Here is a 27180-nt window from a genome sequence, read left to right on the forward strand (position 1 = left end):
AGTGAAATCAGTATATTAAACACTAGCATGGAAGAGACTATCATAAATTTAAACATCACAGTATTAAGGCAAGAAGTATAGCCATGATATAAAAATCCAAATATTGATCTAAGTAAGTTAAAAGAAACACCCTCCCCTATAACAAATAGCATAATAAAGCTGTGGAACTATCCTGGCTATATAATTACTACAAAATAAGCTGGAGTAATTCAGCAACTGAGTGGAATGCAGTGATCATTTCAAAGCATTACATAGAAAAATAAAACACCCATAGTATAAAATGCTTCTCATTCCAAATTTTAAAGCTGCATTCAGTTGCAGTTTAACAAACGAAATTGTTGCCTTTCATGTAAGCTCACAGAATAATTGAGATGGTTACAAACTCCTTCAAAATTCTGAATGATACTCACTTCAGATAACCTGTGTCTACTTCTATTTTACTCTAAAGATATTCTTGTAGTAAAGGGAAAAAAGAGCAGATGGTAAGAATGGCCAAGAAATTACAGCTTTATTCTTCCCTTCCCCAGTTTATGCTTTTCTTTTTCACTCAGTAAAAAGAAATACATCCTGCTAGTTTGATTGGTGGGTATGAAACATTGTTCTCAGGAAGCGTCTACAAATGAAACAGAACAACAATAACAACAAAACGACTAACCAAAGACTCACTAGGTGATACAGACAAAAGGTTTTATTGTTTTTTTTTTATTTGTTTTGATTGAGGCATTTGAGAAAACTGTGTGGCAATGTACTGTATTTTATTTGGAAAACTAAAAACTTTGAATAAAGTCAATTCTAGGAAAGAAAATCCTTCTGGTTTAGACAACAGAAACAAGAGGTTGGATTTGTTTGATGAAACCTTTTTTTTTACACATCTGGTAATGACATTACTGCATGCTATGATATGTTCTGTATGTCCTGCGGCTGATTTTGGAAAGAACTGTTGTCAATTAAAAAAAAAATTCCTTAGAAAAACCACTGCAAGTTTAAAAAAAAAAAAAGCATGCCCATCTCCAAGGTTACATGTTTTCTGGTAAGCGTGATGCTCAGGGCATGCCACCATCTCATGGGCAGCTAAAACATGCTTCATGCCATGCTCATTTCTGCCCCTTTCTTTTGCACAACTGAGTTGCTTGGGCTGCTGTCTAAGTAAGATCCCAGGCACAACCCATTTCGTCTGATACAAGATGTCGCCCTTCATCTGCTGATCTGCTGGATTAGCATCTTTTAATACAAACTAAGAGCACTCTGACAGTTACTTGGCTTCAGGTAACAGATGGTAATGCACAAAGCCATAGCAGCTGGAGCTTCTGGCTGCTTGAAGTGGTCAAGGAATGGAAATGGTAAAAGAGGTTGCAGGAGGAGCTGTACGATGTATTGCAGGTTAAGAGCCTGAATGAGAAAGACAGTGGTGCATGAAGTGATATGAGCAACAGTCATAAAGAAAATACCAGGAAATTAGGAATTATTTATGCTAGAGACTGGCAAGCAAACAGATGTGAACTGGCTATGGCCCTAATTAGGTTGGAAATTATAAAGGAAGTTATGAAAGCATCTTCTAGCAGGTGTAGGGGAGCAAAACACTTTGCTAATTTTAATATGAAGAGTGATAATTTTATCAGCAAAATTATAAAATATGGCTGCTTTATGCAGCAGCACGTTCCTTTCAATTGTATGCTTTGAGTAGTATAAAAAAGGGACATGCTATCCTGTCTTAAACAGATTTTTTTTTTTTGGTATCATTTCATACACACACATACAGAGGAGTAGTTGGCTATTACTGGGATATGCTTAAAAATCCAGTTTGTTGAGCCTGTAGAGAGGTTGACTTGCCTAGAGTTAAAATTGGTCAAGGGAGTGCTCAGTTTTTGAGTAGACTACAGATTCTCTGGTATCCAGGAACTCTTTCGTGCCTTCCTCCATATTACCCTCATGCAAGGGAATAATACTCCCCCAGAAGCTTGGTGGATAAGAGCTTTTTCCCTTCATAATATTATGCAGCAGAATTGCCAAACCTGTATAAGTTTTTTAAATGTTCCTTCAAACACAGGAACCAAAATCCTTCCAGCACCATGGATTATCTATTACTTCTCTTCCAGATGTCTAGGCTTTCCCCACTTTATCAATGTCATACTTTTTTTCCCCAGTCACACTTTTTGTTAACCATACCTTACTGACAGCATTTATTTTCTTCTCACTTCCACCATTCCCCAAAGTACTCTTTTTCCACCTCTACCCCAAAGCACTTCTCTCTCTCCTTCCATGCAAATCTCCCCAACTCCTTCCATCACCAGTTACATTTTTCTTCCCTTCCTGAAAAATAAGTTTGGCCTTGTCTTTTATTTTTTTCCTCCAAATAACTGCCTTCTATTTGCTATTATATTCCTGCCTCTCATAAGGAAGGTTCTGTGACGGTTTGCACCTTTCCTTCCCGTGATATGGATTTTGCTCTCTCAGTCATGCAACAATTCTCCTCCTCTTGAAGTTCTTCCATTATGCTGTTTTCATCATTTATTCTACTTCCACGCTCAGATTTTCCCAGTCTGTCAATGTATGTCCCCTTTTCAAATTTCACTGAATCTGCCCCATTTGACACCTCAATTCTGCAATCCAATCACTCACCCATTTGTCAGCAGGCTGTACCAATATTTATTTACTGGGAAAATATTTAACACACTAAGGATACTGTCATGACTAAATACTATAATGCACTCATGCATCACATACATAAGCACAGATCAGTCAGGTATCTCAAGAAATTTTAATTTTAAGAATCTTGCAATTCATTAAAAAAAGACTTTAAAAACCAATAACTCCAATGAGAAAAGCACTTAAAATGGCAGTTTAGTTCATTCGGATGACAGTTCTATCACAATTAAAAACTGTGCATCTAAATCCATACCCAAGATAAATAAACCTTATTAAAAAAACCCTAAAAATCAAAAACTGAGTTACATCTAGTCCATTTTACACAATTTAATAGGAGTATTTCCCGCAATGTTACATACAAGAAACTATTTTAAATAACATTAATAAAAACTAAGAAAAGTCAGAGAACCTAAACTTAGAAAGATTTCATCTTTCTCTCACATAACAGAAGACATAATACATATGATTCATCCACCAACTATGTTATCATAACTGTAAGAAAAAGCTTAAATAAAAATGTTTAAATGAGGTGCTAGAAGTCAGGCATCTAAATCCATGTGTAGGCACTGAAATAGCTGGTTTAATTTTCAGAATTGCAAACATTTTCAATTTCCATAGAGTTTAAGGTGACCAACACCTACAACACTTATGCACATGATCAACTTAATTCATCTGAGTAGGCCCATTAAATAAATTGTCCCTTTTAATATACATAAACTCACATGACTAATGTTTACAGGATTACAACATATGCTGATATACGTATTTAGCTGTCTAATTTAAATCTCAAAATTTAAAGCTTTTTATCATAATATTTAAAATCTGTATTGTTTATATAATTACATATTTAGGGTGTATTCTATGGTCTTTAAAAACATATGCTATAAAGAACTCTCACTATTTTTTAAAACAGAGCAACTAGTACATTTTTTTGAAGTGGCAACCAGAGTCCACATTTGATCAATGTATTATATGAAAAAGCAAGGTATACAAATAAGAGAAATCATTCAGAAGCAGTACTTTTCCCTATGGGCCATACTAGAGTTTTAAAGCAGAAATCCTGTTAGCAACGATGGAGATTTATGCTAAGAAACAGATGACATCATAGATAACTGCAATTCTAAAAGTTTATGTAACTTTGTAAGTGCCTAAGAAGGCAACGTATTCTTTTATACCCCAGATGTTAATCAGGGATAAATACTTACATTTGAATCAACACCTCTAAATATTTTACTAAAATCAAAATACTGGCATACTCTTTAGGTATATCAAATATCAGTGCCATCACAACACCATTAATATTGATTAGTTAAACATCTTTCCAGTTGCTAAATGAAAATACACTTTTCAACACAAGGAGTTTTAATTATTCATCCATTACTTTTGATCAGATCAGTGTCACATTCTACGTCTTTACTATGCATCAGTTCTAATAAATTACAACAGCAAAATAATTAGGTTGCTCTTTTTAGTAAAAAGGAAAAGGGCTCAATCCTGCAGACACTTTTCAAGTGTCTAATTTTATAAATGCTGATGGTCATATTAGTATATTTAAAATAAAGCATGTGACAAAATGTTTAGACAATCAGGGTTCAAATCACTATAACAGTTATTACTGATATAAAGTCTGCAACAGTCAGAGAGCTATAGCACTAAAATTGCAAGATAGGAACATACCATCAACTAGTCAGGTAATGTCTGTAAAACTGAATTCATCTGAGGTCTACCAGCCACTTCTGCGGTAAGAGGAAAATATATACACAATATTCATTTTGGGGGAGAAAAAAACAAGGCAAGGTACTGATTGGCACCCTCTTCCTCATCACCACTGAATGATCAATTAGAGATTTTTCTGTTTCACACTACATGTAATGAATTGTTCTTTTAAAAGACCAGATCTTTTTAAAATGTTAAACTTGGTAAAAGATTGATCTACCCTTCATTGTGTCTACTCAGATGTACTCAACTAGCAGCAATCCTCCTTGTTTTCATTGTAAAGGTCTCAAATATCCTCCTAGGTCCATCTTTTTTAAAAAAAACCAAACCAAACCAAACCAAACCAAAACAGTTAAGGCTGTTTTATATCTGTGTCAATTTGATCCACTCATACCAAATGGAACAATTGTTTTGAGGACCTTCAAGTGGAACAATCAGTCTTTTCAATATTCTGGAAAAAGTCAATCTATTGCATTCACTGGAATAATTAGTCTCCAACATCCCCATCTCTGTCACCTATGAGCCACAGAAAATGAAAACCCATGGCTAACAAGGCAGTTCCAAGCAGATCTCCCAATGCAGTAAGATAAGGGATAGAAAAACTGTCAGGATCTTTTCCTTTTTTCCAGAAGTGGTGCACCATCCAGTCAGCAATCCATAATAGAGTAAACACCTACAGAACATCAAACAAGCAAAATCTGTATTATTATCACTTAAATTATACTGAAAGAAAGTCAACAACCAACATTATTATTTCCGTAGTACTTAGCACTATTGTACACAACTGCTTTTGAAAAATATAAATAATTAATCTGAATTAATTTCTGATTAAAACTCTCCACAACAAAAAAACAGGGACCCTTAGCCAACTTCTCTCAAACAGAATGAACAAATTAAATCACTGACAGCATTCTTTCAGTCTTATGCTTGAGAAAAATGTGACAATGGCAAGAAAAACACAAATCTCACACAAATGTGTGACTGCACTTCTCACACCAGACAATATTCTGTGTAGTGAGAGCATAAATGAGGTTTCAAGATTATTCAGAACTGACTGATGTTACCCCAGATGAAAGCACTCAAAATAGACTTGTTACCACAGACCTAGATCTGAGCCATAATCAGACATGATATAAAGAATATGGGGTCAGATTAAGAACAGTTTCATCTAGATAGTATGAGCCACTACAAATGGCTTAGAAGCTACTTTTATGCATGAAATACCAACTTCAACTCTACTGTAACAAGGCACACCTGCAGTATATATTATGAAAGTGTCACTCCAGGCTGATTATGTCCCAAAGTAAAAGATTTAATTCCCAACTGTGAGTGTCTGAACATCTGAGAGGTTTGATCTTAATACCAAAGGTATGTGTAAATCATCAACCCAGTTTTAGAAAAGAATTCTTTTAATGTTCCACAGCTGTATAATAAGAGGTTCTGGTTCAGTGGAATCATGTGGTGTGGCATGGCATGAGATGAGTGGAGGAAAAACACTACTAACTGAGCTTGTGTTTCTTCTTTTCTCTTTTAAGAAGCTGCCTCAGATGAAATAAACATTATATTGTATGCATTTTTTAGCTAATCGTATCTTCAGGAAGGGTAAACTTAAGACAGTTATTACCATATTCATATTTTTAAAGTCTATTATGCACATTTGAAAGAGTACGCAATAACAAAAGTGGTAAAAGGTACAAAATTTATATTTTATTTAATTCATTACTAAAAATTAGTATCAAAAATATCTTTATAAATGTGTCTACTCATTTACTGAAACACTGATGTGATGTGATGTGGTTGTCACTTCTCCACAAAACAAAATACAGTACAATGAATGTTATATAAAAATGTGGTGAAAAAATTATTCTCAATTAATCATCGCTTTACAAAAGCATATTTTCAAATACAAACATGGACCTCTAATTATAAAAAAAGGGAGAGTATTTGCTTAATGAAAAATGCACAGCTTATTTATATAAACATATCTTCTGAAAAGGGAACTCTGTAGTCTAAGCTAATTATGCAAGTCCTAGGTGTGCTGACTGGAATCCAAACAAATCTATTTAAAGCAGATGTTTTCTTTGGAAGACTATCAGATTCCTTGTGTTGGCTCTTTCTTCTAACACAGACAAAAAGAGGTCTGTTTATAAAAGATACTGTACATTAGCATCACTTACTGGATGTACACAGAAAACTCTATAGCCCCCAAATCAACAATAGTTACGCATGTTCTATTAGCGGATGAGAGCACTCATTCCAAGAATAATTTACAACCTATTTACATAAGGCACACAACTAATTAAACATAACATACACTGTACAATTTAAATGACAGTATACACCTTTGTCTTTAAAAATTCATGACATGAAAACTTTTAATTTGTCTATATATTTTCCATTCTAAACTAACTGGCTTAGACTATAGGGAAAAATAGGTAGTTTGGAAATTAAGTTTTGTGAACTTTTCAAAATAATTATTGTTGACATATTAACTTATGGGTGCATAACACAATGCAAATTATAACAAACCAGGTTTCTGTAAGTAATGGGAAAAAAAGGAATTATAGTATAGTGTATTATATTAACTGAAGGCTTTAACAGTATACGATGACAGCAGGGACATAGTGAACTGGAATTGTGAAATTCCGGTTCACCAGCCTTTTTTTTGGGGAAGGAATAATGTTATTGTCATACATTTACATGGCTAAAAACTGACTTAACATTTAAGAATTACAAAGATCAGTCTTTGGAAAAGGTTGGTTACTTATTTGGCCACAACAGCTGATGTTGGCAAGGTAGAAGTCAATGAGCGTGACTTAAATCTTTAATGAGATTTTGCTTATCAATATTAAGACGGAGAGATCACAACTGTCAATCAATTGTTATTTTTGACAACAATACTAAAACTCCTACCATGAGTTTGCTGACTTTTTGAAAGTAAGACAGTCCTTGAATTTAAAGTGGTAAGTAACACACAAAGATCTGACAGAGGTAAAAAAAATCAGGCAGATGTACTCATGGAGAAGGGTAAAGGAGAGCAAAGACCGATAAAAATGGAAGGTTTCTAAGGCACAGGGAGGAAATTTTATAGGAGGCATTATGAAACTTGTCACAACAGTAGTTTTGTGCTACACTGCTTTACATTTGCCAGGATTTATTAGTAGCCTATACTTATTTAAGCAAAATCATGCAGATGGCATAGTAGTGCAAATACAGCATATTTGTACTCTGCATTTATTCTGTGAAGAACAAAGCCCAAGCACGCTTCAAACTGAAAACTAGCTGTTTTTGAGGGGAAAAAAAATTAAGGGATCAACATTACAGAAAAGCATAATGAGACAATAAAAAATGACCTGGTTAACATGAAATGCTATACAAAAACGATAAGAAAAACATGAAAATATATGAAGAACTGTTGTTCAAGATGTGAGCTAGTATTTTACAATTATTTAAAATACAGAGGAAGAGATCAATGAAGTGTCTTTTGCAAAAAAAGAGAGAAGCATTAGTAGAAATATGAAACAGGAGCTTTTTGAAAGGCTAAAAAAACTAAATAGCTACATACATAAAAGGTTTGACTAAGAAAACGGAAATACTCTATAGCCATTGATCAAGAAAAGAAAAAACAGAGCAAGCATTGTAAAAATACAGACAAAATTCCAGACATTCTGGTACTTTAAAAGAAATACTAACTTACTCTCTTTAGTCTTTTGGAATAAATTACCACTAAAATTGAGGAAAATGAAGCTAAGACATCATCAGTTTTAGACTAACTAGGTATGAAATAAGTATCCCAATAATGCCTGATATTTTCTATTCATAAATGTGGGGTATCTGTAAAAAGATATATTAGTCACATTGCCAAAAAAAGTCTGCAGAAGACAGAAGAATAGAGACACTACATAATGAATATAGCAATAAGAATGAGATAAAAGGAGAAAGAGTGGAAGAGCAAGTAGCTTTTATCAGATGCCAGTGAGCCTTTATCAGACTCTAATGATGAGGTATCTGAAAATAAGGAGTATAAATATACATATCACATTGCACAACAAAGGACAGATATAAAGAAAGAGCAATTCTAGTTATTGAAGCTTCTGATTCAAGTTAATATCAGATTGAAACTGAAGACAAATGCTTAAATAAAATGAGTCTCAATATTTAAAGCTGAAATCTTATGATTGCAAAACTAGAAACATTACACAAGACAAAACAGTTCTTTTCCTTTGCTATGGGGCACAAAAATTGCTTTCATTCTTTGCAGGTCATTAGATAAAATTAACAAGTTTAGCTATAGAAAAGTTATTTTTGGTCTTTTGCATGTAGGGAAGACCTCTAAAAGCTGTCTACACACTCTCATGTAACTAATTACTCACGGCTTCAGAAATGGGAAAAGAATGAAACTCTAATTTAAAATAAAAATACGTAACTCCCTCAAAACATTCTTAATATAGTCTAAACAATATAGGCTGATATGTTGCAGCATGCTATAATATTTTTATTGTTTCTTTCATCTAGGATTACCATATTTCATCAGTGAATACACGTCAAACTCACAGTGATAAAAATGTAACATTCAAATGAATAATCTTTGTTAATGAGGGTTGAATCTTTCATGTTTATATTAGTTTATACATAGTTTCTGTGATTAGTGAATTCCAGTACCAAGCTGGAAAGAGCAAGTTTAGGGTATACAGTTTGTACATACTTTTTCACACTGATAATCCGGCATTACCAAAATTCAACTGTAGGTGGTATGTGGAGCCAAGACCTTTTAGCGGTTTATTTAGCATGCCTTAGATGGACAGGATTTCCTGCAACTTATTAGTACTACTGTTTCTTCTTAAATTGTTTCCATGTGAAGTTGTATTATGAAATAGTTTCAGTCTATTACTTTAGACTGGAAACATAGATGCAAATAAACTGTGATATCCTGTTTTCAAATGTATTTTAATTCTGCCTTACTCTCATTCTTATATGGACTCAGAATTCACCTACAACATAACCATAACAAGCTCTGGTAATCATTGTATAACAACTGTTATAAATAGATGAAATTCAGATGTAAGTTTATATTATTTTTTAAAATTATTAGCGTATGAAACCCCCAATTAAGGATCTCTAAAGATTACTGTGTCCTGACTCTGAAATCCTCATCAGATTTATGGTTTAGGTTTTATAGTGGTTTTGACATGAATTAAGTTAATTTTTAAATCATACATTGGATTTCTCAGATTTTAAATTGCTTTTGATGTCTTCATGTGAAACTGAGTATTACCTTTAAAGCACTCAGAACAGATCTATACTGAACTTATTGAATTCCCATTGTCTCCAACCACAATTCTGTAGTCAGAGAACTTAAGAGTAGGTTCTACATGTTTAGGCAATGAAACTGTTGGAGACTTGGATATCTCTGCTTTGCATATTTCCTGAAACTTGGGCTGTTTTACTATATTTTTCAAGACAGTTCTCTGCTGCTTTCTCAGGTTAGCAGCTCTGGTCTGCATCATGCCCGGGGGAACAAGTCATTAGCTCCCCCAGACTTGGAGAGATTTCCTTCAATGTCTGGCTGTAAAGAAACCACAGTTTTTACTTGCTGTTGTCATTCATGTTTTAGTTATCCTGTGATTAGTAAATATCAATTCATTCTCTTTGGGAGTGAATATAGATATCTCACAGAAGATCCAACCCTTTCCTTAGAAAACTTCTAAACGCTTCTCAAACAACGCTAAGCAATAATGAGTACATTCCACCAGTCTTTTGCCTTTCTGGACTCAATTCAAATACATAAAGCAGCTGTGGCATGCCTATACACAAAAGTCATACCAGTTTAATTTAAATCAGTTTCCAAGCTGATTTAGGACTTTAACTAATGAGCTTTGGAGACTCTTGATGCAGTGAATGAAGACATTATAAACCTCAGGCATTTCTCTATGCTCTTTTGAAACTACTGCCACCCTATCGGGGGCAAGAAAAGGCAAGGCATGTTTCTGTGTCTGACCCTTCTCTTTCAACCTAACATAGCAGACTGGCATTAAATTGGCAATGAAAGTGGGATTACGCTGATAGGCTGGACCATTATCAGCATTGATCGAGGCCCAGAGATGTGTTTGCTTCTGCCACCGGTCATTCTAGCCACGGCGGAGAACAGACAGGGAAGGAAGGAGAACAACGGGCTGAGGAAAGAGAGCAGGATCATCAGCTACTGTAAGTGGATGATCTTCATCATCTATTGGACAATCTATGATTTAAGAAAATTGCCAAGAGTGTTGGGCAATTTTAGCTTTGCATTGCTTCCCTCTAGCTCCTGTGTAGAAAATGTGTTGGGAGCAAGGCCAGAAAACTATTATTCCTTGGTAATACTAGTTCAATTCCTAATGTCAAACCTTTATGTTATGTGTATACAGGCAATATGTATAATCACACTTTTCTATCTAAAGTGCATAGCACTATGGTATCCAAGTACGCAGACAGCATAACATAAACTTACATATGACTAAAACCTTATCTAAGTAAAAAGGATTATACCAGTTTCACTGAAGGAGTTTCTACACCAATTTGATTGTATCGGTATCATTTTGTGGGAAAAAAATTCTTTTACTCCATAGTTTAAATCCAGATTCCTCAAACTGTCTTCTTGCTCTCTTTGCATCTTTGCCAAACACTCAGTTTAATCAAGTCAGTCCCAGTTTCAGGCTGCTCATCAGATGGCTGAATGAGAGTACAACCCACACTATTAAATGTTGAGGTATGCTCAATTTGCAGTAGCTACAACTTAGTATGTCCTGCTACATACACAAGTACTTTGAGCTTAAACTTCTGGGGGGAAAAGGTACTATCTATCTCCCTTCTAATGACTTTGTAGGAACCAGGCTTCTACTATTGACAGTAACATGCCTGGAGGAGAAAGAGGTAGTGATGTCCAGGTTCAGTCCCAGTGAATTTGGCAAGTCTGTTTCTCATGCCGCAACAATATGGCATTAAACAGGCAGAACTATCCAGGTTCGGATATTAATTTCCCTATTTCCTTGACTTGTGGAGTCTCTTTAGTAGCTTCATGCTCCACATTTTGGAAGTAAACATTTTCTGTCAGAAAAAGCAGTACTTAAAGTGCCACAGTATCTTCTCTATAAACAAATTTTTCCACATTTTGGTATAATTTACATAATACCCTGTGGGTAATTTTTCCACATTGAAGAGAACCATACCATAACTTTCTATTAGAAACCTCTGACTACTGAGAAATCCAAGACATTTCTAATGTAAACAGAAAGTCCTTAAGAGCATTACTCATTTCTTGGTTCTCTGTTGCCCCAAACAACTCTGAAATACTGAAGAAGTTACTTTACAGGAGTAGTCATCTGATCCTCATTGGATAGGAGCAATTGTATTTTGGAATGACGGATTTGCTTGGTGATAGCTTTTGGAATCTCCTCTCGTTTGTTTATTCCCAGAGTCTTTAACATAACTGTGTGCTCAGATTTGGTTAGGAGGTGTGAAAATTCCTTAGAGGTCATTTTACTGGCTCAGTGAGAATATTAAGAACAGAGGCAGCCTTTGAATGTCCAAAGCAGTATGTCAGGACTGATGGCTTGGCAGTCCCAGGGTTGCTCTCATTCTACTGCAGTTGACAAGACAGAAAATGAAACTTTGCTCAGTGCATAGCTTCGTACAGTTGAAAAATATTTGTTCCCTTGAAAGGTAGAGGAGGGGACTGCTTTTCAATTAATATATTGTTTGTTGCTCAAAAGTCAGACTGTAACTTCACACAGCATGGAGGGAGGTGTGTGTTTGTGTGTGTGTGTGTGTGTGTGTGTGTGTGTGTGTGTGACTTGTTTTTGTAAAATTTTCAAAAAAGTGTTCTTGTTGAATAGATGTCACTTACCAAATCCAAACCACATTTAAAATCAATCTAGTGGTTTTCATCAATGCACAATGCTTTGCCCAGATAAGGTATGTTGCATTACTTGAAGTAACCTAGATACTTACAGGTGCCTATTTACATAAGTGAGCTTCCTCATACTTTTTATTTTGGTATTTTCCTCTGATGAGGCCACTGATAAACACAAAACAGGCTCTCCACTGCAGGACTATTTCAAAGCTTTTGAAGTCAATCCTGAAAAAATCTAGTTGAATGCAGATGAATTTAAATAGTTGTGTAGTTTTCCCCATCTTTATGAAACCATAACTGTGAAATCCTATCTCAGTGAAGTTAAAGGAAGTTTTGCCTTGGAGTCCAATAGAACCAATTTTATTATTTATTTCCAGAACAGCACCAATGTACATTCGAAAGCAGGAAGATTAAGAAAAAGCCCAAACCTTCTGTTTGGCCAAGAACTTTTTTGTTCATAGAGAATCAGAGAGAATGAGATGTTGCAGATCATCATACTGGCTAGTCCTATTATTTAAAACATCTTGACTAATGTTCTTTTAAAACAACTGTATATTCAATGAAACTATTCTTCATTTTACTACATAGTGTATTTTTGTTAAGTAAAAACTAAATCATACTAATGCTAATGTAAATCATGGCACATCATTAATTACTTATTTCCCATAAATATTTCAATTATGAGACATCCTGGAGACAGAATATCTGAGAATGGAAAAGGAGAAGAGTAAAAGGAAGCTGATAAACATGGGTGGTAAAAAAACCTCAAGCAAACAATTAAAGTATTATCAGAATTGGATGAAAACAAAATTAACTACCTGACTGGAACTTCAGTAATATTGCATGGAGCTTGTAATACAAATAATTTCTGTTTTATTAGTTGGTGAGGAAATATATTGAAGTTTACAGACAACCTGAAAAAGTATTGTTAAAATGCCAAATAGAGGAATTCGTATTTATGTTACAAATTTACTGTAGAGGTAGTGTGGAGTATTTCATTGACCAAGAAAGAGCATAAACTGACAGAACAAGAGATAAATAAAAAACTTGTAATGAAACCTTTCATTTAACATTTCCTCGATTTTTTTCAGCTTATTGTAACATTCCAGTTCTACTTTTGTCATTCCCTAAGCCCACACATATTTTAACAAATATTGTAGTGGACAATCAGAGATAATAAACAACATCTTGAAGTTAAGCAAAAATCTACTTCAGTCCACTGTAAAACACTTAATTAAACAATGTAAACATCACACAAAAGCCACTTGATTTTTAAAGATAGAAAATTCACGTTTTTGTTGCTTTTTTATAATTTGGCAGGTTTTTTAACAACTGGAAAAAAATGTAAAAAGGTTGGGTATATTGCTATAATTATCATTCAGCTCCATATTTTTCCCACAAACTTGATATAATAAGTAATGAATTAGAAAGTGCAAAGCAGTGATACCAAACCTCCTCAAACACAGGACTGACCATAATTAAGTCTTACTTTGGGAATCATTGTGGTCTAGCAAATTATCATTTACCACCTCAAACATAAATAGAGAGGGTATTTTAGCCTGCTTAAATGCAGGCTTGTAATTCTTGATCTACATTTTCATATGCCTTCAATGCACAAAAATAACTGTGAAGTCCAATACATCATCAAAAAGGGCTAAAATACAGATCTTCCACTGCTCAAGAAACTATTTGATTTGTTTTGTTGATAATTGAAGTGACAGTAATTAGCTGTGAGGTTTTTCAGGTTTTTTGTAGAGCTGGAAAAGCCATCATTGGGAGGACAAAAATACAAAAAAAATCTGGAAAAATGAGATCAGTAGATGTTGGTTTATGCAAACTTGAAAGAAACAACAGTTTCAAAATCATTGAAAAACGGGAAGAGGAATGAGCATGGATATTTAAGTGTTTTACTTTAGAAAGGAGAAACCAAAAGCACAGAAATGCAGATGGAAGAAGAGTACCAGACTGATAGGTAAATGAAATATATTTGAGATTTATGGGGTTAAAGCAAGAATTCTCTCTTTGAAAATTTTAAATCTGCTATATTTACAATTACATAAAACTGTGATAATCACTACTAGAAGAATGCCAGAATAATGAAAATGGAGAAAAGAATCTAGTTAAATATTTTCAGAAGGTCTCAAAAAACAAGGGTTTCCAAATTGTAAATCTGTCAAAACCCTTGAGAAGTTATAGTGTGCAATACTGTTACTCAGTTTCAAAACAAATACCTTTCAAACTGCCTGTTATGGCTCAAGACAGAAGTTAGGGAAAAATCATCCATAAAATGGAGGAAGGGAAAAAAAAGCAAGCTAAATGCAGGCTATTCTAGGTTAAAAGCAGGAAAATCAGGTGTGGAGTTACAGAATGAGTGGAGATACATGACTGTAAAACTGAAAATTCTAATCAGTCCTTGAATTTATAAAGATTAATTCACATGTGCATTTGTTCCTATGACAAGCCTAAACTACCATGTGATATGAAAGTTCTGTCCTAAGGCCTTAACCTGGTTTTCAGCTGAACTTCTGCAGCTCTCAAAACCTGCCCTATCTTCTGCTGCTGAAGAAAAGGTTTGTAGTCATAAACATAAGATAGCACTTCTGCGAGCAGGAGAACCATATGGATTTCATACGGATTTATGTCTTTAGCTTGATTCCCATGTGAATTCTCTGAAGTCTACTAACAGCTGAGATACTGCAGTTTTGCCTCCAGCAGAGGCATTAACAGGAACTCTTAGGGACTTAGTATCACTGAGAGCTGTCTCAGAAAAACTTGACTGAAATAGGTCAAAGGTTTCAAAAGTCATTAGAAAGGACAACCAGACAGAACAGAGAGAGTGAATAAAACAAGTGATAAGGCTGGAAACTGGAAATAGTATGCAAGAGGAAAATTAAAAATAATGGTTTGACAACTTTTAGTGAGAGTCTCTCACATGCAAAGTTTTCTGGTTATATTCTAGGTAAAAAATATGGAATTCTCATATAAAATTAAAATAGAAGCAGTTTTCAAAACTTATCTTTACTGGAATGGCAGAGTGATGAACATAGGAAGACAATTCAAAATGTTAAAAATTATGTTTTTATTAGGGATTTATTGAATGATGACAATTTGTATTTTAAAATTAAGTTGCTTACATATTTAGAAGCAATATGTGGACATATGGATATTTCAACTGTATTTTTATTGTGCAACATGAACATTCAAAAAAATTTTTAAGTACAATGAAACATTTTAGTTAGCCAAGTTTTACCTAAAAATTGGCTGTGGATTTAATAAAAACATTTCATTTCATATTACTGATTTCTCTGAGTGAAATTACTTCAGCTTAAGGCATTGCTATTTCAAAAGGCTTCTTTCAAGACATGCCACTGCTTGGTTTGGACAGACCACTAGGTAAGACCAGCCAAAATAATGTAAAACTATTTAACAATTAATGCAATTACAATTTCTCCTAGAATGGTTACTGTCAGCCTAATTTCAATCTTAGTAAATATTATGAATGCACCAAGCCGTAACATTCTTATCTAATCTACTACATTTTTCAGTACGTTAACTAAAACAGAACTGTGAACCATTTTAAGAAGCCACTTTGAGAGATCTGAGAATTTTTCATGGTATAGTCATTTTTCATAAATGCTACCTTTCCTTCTCTCTACTACCCCCTCTAGCTGATTAAGATGATGGGGTTTTTAGATGCAGTGGTGCCAAGAAGAAAGAAAGAGAAAAAGCAGGCTGCATGACTGGGAAATAATGCAATCAAGTGTCTTATGAGAAGCACTCACAATACAGATACACCTGTGTAAGCTGTATGCATGCGGGGATAATTAGTTACCTCTAAACTGTGCTGAAAGCCTGTAATAACCCATAACCTCTTGTACTATTCATGAGATTTCAGAAATTAGATAAAGTGTGATTTTCTTCAAGGACATACTTTTATACAGGCATTTTGAAGTTATATTTGTTCTTACCTGTAGCAGAGCTGCAAACAAATATACTGCTATAAAGATGGGAGTTAAGGAAGTATGGCCGCTTTTCATTAAATGGATAGTGTACAAGAAAATTAGGTGTCCAGGAATCACCAGAAGAAGCAGAACTTGGGCTGATTTGTTATTTACTCCTGTAATAAAAAATCCAAAATGCAGTTAAGCTCTTCATTTACTATGTTTTTTTAAATTAATTTTAATATAAAAAGCAGGTTTGTGGAACAGCAGGTATTATTTTCCACCAAAATACTCCTTGAGGGTTTCCACTGGGGGAAGAAAGACAGCTCTAGAGTCTGCCAGCAAAGCTACACAAGGCCCCTCCAGAAGAGGGTACAAATGTCTGCTTTGAATCAGTACATTTCCTACATCCATTTGGGTTCTGTACACATGGATTACCATCTAATTTTTTGGAGCTGCAGTGACTTCCTACAGTGTTCCTAGCAGAGAGGATATTTTGGACCCCATATTCAAGACTTATCCTCAGAAGAATCTAATACTTCTGAAAAGTAGCCCCACATTTACCATTTTCTTATCTGCCCCAATCCATTTCACAAATATGAAAGTTTAATAGATGCTACTGCAAATTCAAATTTCATTATAGCTACTATATTATTAGGAAAGGGGGCAATACTAGGGAGGAATAAACTGGGAAGCAAGAATCTAGAAAGGAAATGGCAAATGGGGAGTGGAAAGCAGGGACTAAGCTTAGTAATTACGGTAGAAACAAAGTTTGGTCCTAACAGGACGTTGGTGTGAACTTCTGGAGTTAGATGACAGAAGTTAGGAGCAGGTAAATGAGCTAAGGCAAGATAAAGGTTGAAATCCTTGTCAGTGGGTATCCTCAATTTCCTGCCCCATCAATCCCCACCTTTGACCCTTGTCATAGTTATAACTTTCTCCCTGCTATTCTCTATGCATCCTCCCTTTCACAGTCAAACATCTGCAGGCAAAGGAAACTGTCATACCTCTGCTGCCTCTGAATCATGTACAACAACTTATTTTGTTGCTCTGTTTCTCACGGGAGGTCCTGGGGGCATATAGGGGGAAAAAAAGAAGAGACAGGAGACACTAGTTTTAACAATTGACTAATGCATACCTGTACCATAGTAGGTTCTGCATGGATAATAGCAACCCTTTGCTTCTTCTGGCAGTTCTCCAGGAATGCTGTGTAAATGGAGGTAGGTAGAAATTCTGCTAGCTTGAATAGCTACTAGATTACCACCAATACCTGAAACACAAAAGGACAAGGGGTAGACTTTCAAATATTTTTTTCTTCTAATAGGCAATATTTTTGCAAATTTACCAACTTCCTTGACATTTAGCACAGCCCATTAAGTACAAAAGTCAAATAAAAAAACATCTTTAGAATGAATGTTACTTATCGATGGGCTAACACCAAACATTAAAACAATGGAAAAACTTGGGCTACAGTTTCTTGTATCACTAGACAGGAGTATTTGGAGATCAATTTTAATTTGTAATAAATGCAAAAGATTCCCCCAAAAGGTTCAACCTGATACTCTCTTGTAGGTGAAGCTCCCTTTTAAAGCTCCCTTTTCTTTGTCAATCCCTCCTGGAACAACAGAAGTACTACAAAGCCGGGCCACTGCTGGATTACCTTCCTAGGCCAGTATTGCTGGCAAGTATAAATAACACAAAGCAGATGCACTACCACAAGCATAAATGCAGGCTTCACAGAATCACAGGACTGCAAAAGCCTTCAAGAGATGATCTATCCATTTCCCTTTGCCACAGAGAAAGATTAACCATAATTTTCTGCCATTCATAATTCAGGTTGAAAGGACAAATGTTTGAATAACTAACTGATCTTTAAAATAATGGCAGTGATGGAAATTCTTCCTTCTCCCTGACCACTCTTGATATGCTTGCCATCAGAAAAAATATTTCTATGAAATGACTTTGGCATTCAGTGAACTTAACAAACAATATATACCTACATCACACAATGCAGTGGCATACAGAACATACCCAAACAAGCTTGGTAGCAATACAGCAGTATTAGCACACTGAACTCTCCTGCTCCTATTATGCTCAAGTATTGTCTACTTCCATATCAAGCACAAGTTTTTTTTCCTCATATTCTTTACAGAGCAATGACTTGCTCTGAGAAGATACGATTAGGCAGAAGTAAACACGAGTTAATACAGATATTGTCTTACTCAGGAAAGAGAAAGACCTTGTTTATTGTGGTTGAACTGATTTGTTTATCTGATACTTTGGGCTTTGTTTGGTTGCAAAACAAGTGTCTGTGGGTCACCAGAAGTCCCTGTTTACCAGTTCTCTTTGGGGACTATGCTGCAGTTAGGACAAAGATCTAATACTGGGAACTCAATGAAGATTTCCTGCCTTGTCACTGCCTACAGACACTAAATGGCAAAATCTAAGGAGAGAGTAGGGCTTTTAAGCAAAAGGTTCACAATACCAATCAGGAAATAACGTATGAGCAAAAAACACATGGAGTTGGCAGAAAGGACTGATTATCAAAGGAAGCTGCATCTACCCAGTCAGGAAATATAGGGAAAAAATGTGAACTACCAAAAAAGTTGAGTCAGTCTTTGCAAAGAAAATTAAAACAACAATACATTTTTTTCAGACAAACTACAGAACCAGAAAGAAAAAAAAAACCCAGAGTAAAAATAAACTATAAAAGGGGTACAGATTAAAAACAATCTAAGTAGGGTCCAAAGTCTATCTTTTGATAGTTTTCATTATGGACAATGGTATTCAGACTCCTGACTAATGAAAATAAAGTATGGAAACGGAGGGAAAAGTAAAGTGAAGGATCAATGCACTACATTCGGATGGGGATCAGATAATTTCTGTCTGAATTATGAAAAAGCTGTTAAGTAAAACTGCATCTTAATAAAGCTATCAAGCTGAGTGTCGTGCCACATGACTAGAAAATATGAAACAGTTCCTGCTTTAAAAAGATGGAATAAAAGACATCTGTGTAATTACAGGCAAGATAGCAACTGCAAAAACTGACATAGTCAAAACAATATTAACAGATGAAATAAGTAAAATCCTCTCTCACTATCTCTATTTTTCATAGTATTATGAAAAGAATAACAGAAATAATTAAGGTAATCTTTCAAGATATGTTTTGATGCTTGTAGCAATGCAACCATCAAATGTTGGCACAGGAAACAGATTTCAAGTATTTCCTAGGACATATGCAATTTCTGCTTTTGACAGACTATGTTCAGGTCAGTTCAGTTCATCCAAACAGAAATATGATAGATGATCTGGACCCCTTTTCAGAATTAACAGCAAAGGAAAGTGGATATGTGAGGGAAAAGAATCAAGGAAAATGGAAATTTGCCCACTTGAAAGGACAAAAGAAAGTGGCTGGACAACAGAGACACAGACTAGTCTATGAAAAAAAGGTACAAGACTGCTTGTCAAGTCTCTGATGGATAGCTACTCAACAAAAAATCTTTGTACTTTTATAGCCATCCTTTGGAGAGAGAAAGCATGGCCCAAACACATTTGTGCACGTAGATAACAAGAAAAATGACTCAAAAGCAGTAATAGTGATTCTAAATCAAACTGGTCAGCCATGCGACACTGGTAAAAAGAAGGTGACATCTGCTCTGCAAAGGAAGCTGACAAACTAACCAAAATGGCTAATGTGGAGCATGATTTCTGGAGATGTAACATTGTCTTTTCTACTTTCATTTTAGATAAGTTGAACATATATGATCTGTTTTAGCTAACGGAAAAGGAAACATTCATGTACTAAGCAAAATTATCTTAAATTTAATTTGGTCTGAGTCTCAGTAATCTAAGTTCGTTGGTATATGGATAGTTTTACACACGTGTCCTCAAAGAACCTCATACACTTTAAGCAGGTGTACAGAAGTATAAAGATCTTCTAGAATCTATGCATTCTGCTCAGTCTCAACAAGCTGACAATGTATAGTGATGGACAGCAGCAATCACATCATCCTTTAGTTCTGTCTACCCACCTGTCAATTCTTTCTTCTACCTATTTTTAAACCTTTTGGCCAATTCCCTCCAATACAAGGACTCCTAAAGATACTAACTACCTCCAAGTACAGTTAAACAAGATAACAAAAAGGAAACAGTGGCTTGGTAAAGAGAAAGATTCAAACCAGTGTTCTTGGTGAGACAAAGGCAGTAATATGAGCTGTATGCTTATCAGCATAACCACACCAGCTGTCTAGTCAGCACATACACAGCTTGGAGCCAGGCATGATGCCTCTTGCTCAGCCAGTAGTTAAGGGATGTGGAAGAGGAATGACGGTATTGTGGAAAGCAGAGGGGGAACGGAGAGAACACTGTGAACAGCAGGTATTGCAGGGACACAAGGTCATAGGAATACTGGGGACAGAAAGGGTTAACTGGTGCTCTAACAACACAGGATACAAATCAGTACAGAATCGCATTTCATTATTCTGCTGGTCATAGAATGACTTGGATAAAGCTGTGTTTGCATTAAATGTATCCCTTTGACATGTACAGAGATATTCAGTTTATTTTTCTCTAATAGAGGTTACTGTGTGTGTGAAGTTATCTCAGCAACATCAGATTAATCATATCCCTGTGAGAAGTAGAAAACAGATAGAACTGCATAGATTGACAAGATGCTAGTACACAAAACTGATAGCTTCTGAGCACCTGAATGCATAAAATGGTAGTGTGATCAGTAGCTGCTCATATTATGAAAACCTCTGTGGGCATATATGTGGACTGTTTCCATGAGTATTAAGTCATAAGATTTGCTTCCTGGAAAACAGTATTGTAGTCATCATAGCAAAACTTCCGCTTTATTATAAAGACTAACTTTTTAGCTTCTTTTCATTCTCATGAGAACTATGACACAGAGGAAAATAATTTATTTCAAAAGTAAAATCCTACAACTGCTATTGCTTTCCTCTCAGGACAGCAGATGTGTTTAACTTAAACATGAAAATACTACTTTGTCAATAAGCAGAAGGGTTGTTGTCTAGTAACGTGAGAAGGATGTCATGCTGGCTTACACTGTTAAAAAGAAAATTTAAAGCCTCATCATTTTATTGAACCAGTCACAGGCTTAAGCAATAGCCTCTTTTCTGCAAAATAAATATTTCTTCTGAAAATTATCACAGGTCTTTCTTGTCTAAAAAGCACACAAAACTACATACAAAGCAGAGCCAAAACCATATCATGTATTTGTGACTATCTTTACCACTGTGATTCTAATAATCATTATCTGGAAAAGGACTTTTTTCTAATAGTAGAACATATATATACACATACTGCAAACCACATTAAAAGTACTTTGCATCAATACATCTTAAAGAATATTTCAAAGCAGATCTGTCTCACTACCATCATTAACATTTTATAGGTAAGAAAACAGAAGCCAAAGGAAGCTGGATGGGTGTTGTTGACGCAACTAGTCATAGTTCACCTAAGGCTCTGCGTAATACATCCGGCTGTTTTCTTCGGATGTCTTATATTGCACGCTTTAATAGACAAAAAAAATTCTGTGCAAATATAATCAAGGAACTTATGTCGTATCATGGGTGCACGATGTTTAAGTAAGTACAATATACTGGCCAAATATACTTGCCCATCCCTTTCAACTCACTTCATTTGATTAAAAAGTTATTTAATGATTTATGTACATGATATATTTGCCATATATGTATATATTTGATATATACATATATAGATAGATAGGTAGATTGTACACACACACACCATACTACTGTGTGTGGGCATGCTAATTTCACTAAATCAGGCAGTTAGCCAGTCCTAGATGTTCCCAAACCCATGACCTGCACACCTGCAACAGCTTATCTTTCTGTATTCATCTTTGGATTATTATTATTGTTATTTTTAAACACATCAAACCCTGCTTTCTCACTTAGAGGGGGGTAAAGGCACCCACTGCTTGATAATTTTATAAAAAAGTGGGCAAAGCCACCTCTTCCTCTCAAGTCTATTTCAGCTATGTTTCAAATGAACTGAGCAAGCACTACTTACTGCTTTTAAAGAACAGATGTATGCATCTAACCTTAGAAAAGGATTCTAAACTTTGAATCTTGAGCAGAGAGAGGTACTTGTCTCTTCCCTGGCTTAAGTGGCAAAGACCCAGAGATGCTTTCTGTTGACTAGCTCAGGATGGCTCTCTGCTGGAAAAGGACTGTTCTCTTCCAAGATATCTCACCTTCTTTAAGGTCATCAGGAGATATCGTTGGGAGCCCCTTGCTCTACGTTTTAGTTTCTCTGCAGGAGGCCACACACCTAGAAACAAGGTGTTCCAAAGCCAAAGTTCTTAGTAGATATAGCCCTCTACATTTTATAGACCCCTATATGTAAACACTTTGCATCTATCTGTAAACACCTCATAGGTAGAGTTGGTATAAATTATGACACAGTCCAATAATATGATTACTTTTCTTCCTCTTAGACCTCTAAATCAATGCCACAAAGTATTGTTTAAATGTCACTTCGATATTTTATCCTTAGCATATCATGATTATCTCATGATTTAATATCCACTGTTCAAAGCCTGGATTGAATATAGACTCATTAGTCTCCCTTCTGCTTTTCAGTGGTGCTTGTCACTATAAATCTTACTTTAAAAATATTAATATATTTATTTTTAAAACATACCTGTAAATTGATATTTTCCTCAATTTAATTATTTGTGCTATCTGTAAAGACCATTTTGTGGTTTTGGATGTCCAGCGTGAAACATTTAAGTTCAGATTTTTCAAAATATTTAAGTATTCAAAGCAGACTTCTTAATTTCATTTGTACCAATTTAGTTTAGTATTTCTGCAAGTCAGAGACAGGATCTCTAATGAGGCATTCCAGAAAATGAGAAATAAGTTACTACTAATTAAAAAAAAAAAAGGTTTAAGGGGCTTTTTTAGCACTCAGGGAGAACTGTATGACAGGCAAGAGCAATTTTCCAAAGCGGTATCCAGCTAGCTTATTCATAAGGTCGCCTCCTCTCCTGTAGCTCTCCATCCCATTCTTCCAATTTTTTTGTTATGTTTTAATAAATTAAGCAGGGTTCTTGCAGAAAACTGCCCCCTCTGAAAGCACTGAGAGCACAAGATAAAGCTTGTTTACTCAGCTTTAATGACCAGTGCCATAACTACTAACAAGACTATGAAGAACAGTTGACTGATGGTGTAAGAATGGCAAACCAATATGCAGATCAATTCATTGAGATAACAGATTTTTAAAAATTCAGCTGTATGGAGAGAGAGTAATCAGGTACAGAATACTGACTGCGTTGTTCCCAAGCATCTACAATATAGTTTGTGCAAAAGGCCAAAAAACAATTAATGTCCACATAAGGAGAGAATTAGTCCAACACAATTCCCAAATTGATTTTTATTGTGGATCTATGTATCTAGAGAAGGAAAGCAAGAAGATTCCTGCTTCTGAGCACTCTTGAGCACAATCCGCAGTTCAAAATAGTAAATTGTGTCAATTAGTCTTTCTGGAGTTCAACAGCAACTTGCTTTTTGATACCATTTGTATTATAAAAATTAAATGAAAAGGAAGAAAAAGAATTTCAGTTACAATAGTGACCAAAGTGCTAAATTCTGGAATAACTAGGTTATCTGTCAGAAAAGTCAGTATGAATTTTTGCCCTGACATCTGCACCAGAAACTTCAAAAAATCATGTTTTATGCAAGTGAAATACTAAAATGAGAAGCCTTGCTTAACCAGATACCTCTCTATGTTTTTTTTTTTATTCAAATTTCTTCTATCTTCCTTTGCTCTTTGTAGCATTTCTGTTAACACTTAGAAATGTTTGGGGAAAAAACAGGTGAAAACCATTAGCTTTTCCTATAGGGCCATTTTTTAAGAGAAGTCTTTAAGACAACATTGTATGCGCAAATCATTACATTTTCCAAAAGGAGTGGTTTATGTTTGATTTGGCTCATAAATCATTTCTTTCTTATGCCTAACTTAGAAATTGTTCCTTGACTTCTGCTCAAAAAATGAAAATATTCTGGTTATAATTATCAAAGTGTGATGTGAAAACTAATGATTACTGAAATCTTGTAAAAAATTTACAAGACTTAAGAGAAAAAACACATACTTTATAGTAGCACAGAATACGCGCATTTACACGTACAGGCTAGCAACTAGTAAGTAGTAGAACTATCACCCAATAATGTGTCAGAATTAAATATCCAGAATCAAAATCCTCCCCCTTTTTCATGCCAAAATAAAGACTGAGTTCTAAAGTTCTCATACAGCATAGGTGCCATTCTGAGACTACCACACTCCAGTTCAGGATGCAGAGTAATTCTTTTGCTACCCAGCCAAGTTGCTCTGTCACCATGCATGTACTCTAATGTTTTCCCTTGTAATTTAGAGAGGCACCAAATTTCAGGTGCCCAACTGATGGACACCATGATTATCTTCTAATCAAAGCACCTCTGTGTTGCATGAAAGCTGAGAGTACAACTACTCTGTATGAGAGAAAAATATATAAAGTTACATAAAAATATATTTTTTGAGGGGGAATGATTCTTTGGTGTTTTCTTTCCATATTCTCCAAAACAAACAATTTGCAGAAAAAGCTGTCTTAAAGAAAAAAAGTCTGTTGTTCCATTTATCCTACTAATACATAAACAAAGGTATGGTTTGGGGAATATAGTATACAAGCTTAACTTTCATCTCCCAGACGACAGACAAGCAGTAAGTTTTGTGTAAAATTTTCTCATACAGGTTTCTCATATTCTTTGATTTATATTTATTCCCTTAAGGTATCAAATACTCTTATAACAAGTACATCCAAAGAGTAAAAACATTACAACAGGTTTGTGTTATCTTTAAAGAGTATTGTTTCAAACCATCTGTAAAAGAAAGTTTTGCTATATAAAGCCTGCAAAGCATGTCTGATTTTCAGGCGTTTTCAGAATTATTTTGTAGTACCTCAGCTCTACAAAAACGCAGAAGAATGGGGGGAAGGTCTACAGATATGCTGGTCATTATGCTGTAATTCCTAAAAAGTAAATACCTAGAAGATATCTCACTATGTTTTGTCTAAGGATATAACCAAAAGAGAGAGAAAAGTGGCTCTATCTAGTAACTGCACCTTATTTGATTTCTGCGGCACACTCTCAAGCATATAATTATTCAAAGCATTATCTTTTTCTGCGCAAAAGGAACTCTGTTACTTGCCAATTTCAATTCCTGAGCCAAATTCAACATGCTGTGATCCTGTAAGAGGATTTGCAAATTTTAACCAACTTGGCCATTACAAAACACAAAAATCAACTTCTAGTATTGAGACCTAAGCACAGTCACACTTGGGTTTAGTTATTTTATTCAGAACTTTAATACATGAAAACTAGACATCTAAATCTCAAGTAGTCTGTAAGTACAACAAAGGCTGAGACCACAAAATGATTTATTTATATTTAGAAAGCAGAGTGACAATTTAGCCCAACCAACTATAGAATTAAAAATAATTATTCATCTCAAGAAATGTGTTTAACAGGGAAATGGAAAAATGGTTTTAAAATACTTCTGGCCACCAGCAGTAAAGTTGACTATAAATGCCCCTCTGATTAAGAACTATTTTTATACTCTTGGCAAATATTTGCAGTTATTGTTAATAGGGGTAGGAACCTTTGAGGTTGCTCAAATTCCAGACCAGAATTTCTTAAACGAAAAGGTATATAGCTCCACGCTGTAACGTATGTGATGCAAGTAACTTGTCCCACATCTAAGATTGTGCAAACCACCTATACAGCTCCAGGTCCAAAGCTATTTAATGGCACACACAGGAAGCCCAGTACCCGACAACTTTGCAGCACATACCATCCAGCGCTTTTAGCTATCCAACAATGGGCACCGAAAAAAGACAGTTTGAAATCGGGACAAATTTACACTGCCTCAATTTTTGACTGGACAAAATTTCAATAGGTTACAACCTTTCTTTCAGGTTTCCCTGGTGGTTTCCTGGGGAATAGGAGCAACAAACTTTAAAGAAAAAGAAAAAGGCCCCGGAAGAGCCTTTTGAGGGGGAAAACCCTCAGCTACTTTCACTATTTATGCTTACAATGAGATTTCCAAGGACAGGAGAGTACTGGTAGGGAAAGCCTTCTGCAACAGTAATATTTAAAAAGCCATCTGTTAAGTGGTCTAACACACCTTTTACATCAGTAAATGAGTGTCAGCAGATGTGCTTTTTTAACTGAAAGATTTCCTAAATTCCAGTTTACTACACTATACTGACCAGCAATATCAAGAGGTGCCAGTAGAATTATGAAACCCAGGAGAGTCTAATCTAACAGCAATCAAAAAAATTACTTACCTACAATTTCCCTTCTCAGAAGGCGTATCATAAAACAGGCACATTCTGCGTTCTCTACACAGAAAATATTTGCTCTATATTTTCCAATAGAAACACCTCTGTCTTTGCAATTCAGAGGCTTGAGGGGGTCAGCACATGCACATGCAACATGTACACACTGCTCCCCTCTACTCATTTGTGAATGAGGGAAGAACAGAATTCCTTAACACTCCTATTGTTGCCAGTGGCCCAGTAAAAGCAGCATTGCTATTTCTAGTAACAGGCCACAGGCCTTATGCTAACTTTGCCTTATGCAGACTTCACAAGGCCCTAGTTTTGGCCTATTGGACTTGTTATCAATTTGTTATGAGAATTTGCTGTGTAAAATGGAGCTTGGCAGGAGGTTTTTCTTGTAGTTTTCTTGCAGTTTTCTTGGAGTTTAAGTAAGTGTGGGATAATAGCAAAAGCCTTGAAAATATGGGCACGGGACTATAAACAACTCGCTGATAGTCCATTCCTGGTTACTGAAGAAGTTTAAACCTACAGAACTGGGGGAAAAAGACTAACATAACAAGAAAACATAACAAGAAAAGAAGTAGCTAAGCAATAAAAATCCAGATGAACAACAGGTAAGGGACCTA

General features: G+C 35.2%; 1 protein-coding gene across 3 annotated transcripts in view; it reads right to left on the reverse strand.

Moving 5' to 3' along the window:
• Positions 1 to 4687: 4687 nt before the first annotated feature.
• Positions 4688 to 27180, reverse strand: part of SLC41A2 (solute carrier family 41 member 2) — a 59081-nt gene continuing 36588 nt past the window's right edge. For all 3 annotated transcript variants that reach the window (XM_067308602.1, XM_067308593.1, XM_013948030.2), the window contains 3 exons: positions 17330 to 17461; positions 16219 to 16367; positions 4688 to 5035 (listed from right to left, as the gene is read on the reverse strand). In XM_067308602.1, coding sequence (XP_067164703.1) covers positions 4850 to 5035; positions 16219 to 16367; positions 17330 to 17461 — 467 coding nt within the window. In that variant the 3' untranslated portion in view covers positions 4688 to 4849. The remainder of the gene's footprint in view (positions 5036 to 16218; positions 16368 to 17329; positions 17462 to 27180) is intronic.

This window comes from Apteryx mantelli, chromosome 1 (genome assembly GCF_036417845.1).
Source record: "Apteryx mantelli isolate bAptMan1 chromosome 1, bAptMan1.hap1, whole genome shotgun sequence".
In the NCBI taxonomy this organism is placed as follows: Eukaryota; Metazoa; Chordata; class Aves; order Apterygiformes; family Apterygidae; genus Apteryx; species Apteryx mantelli.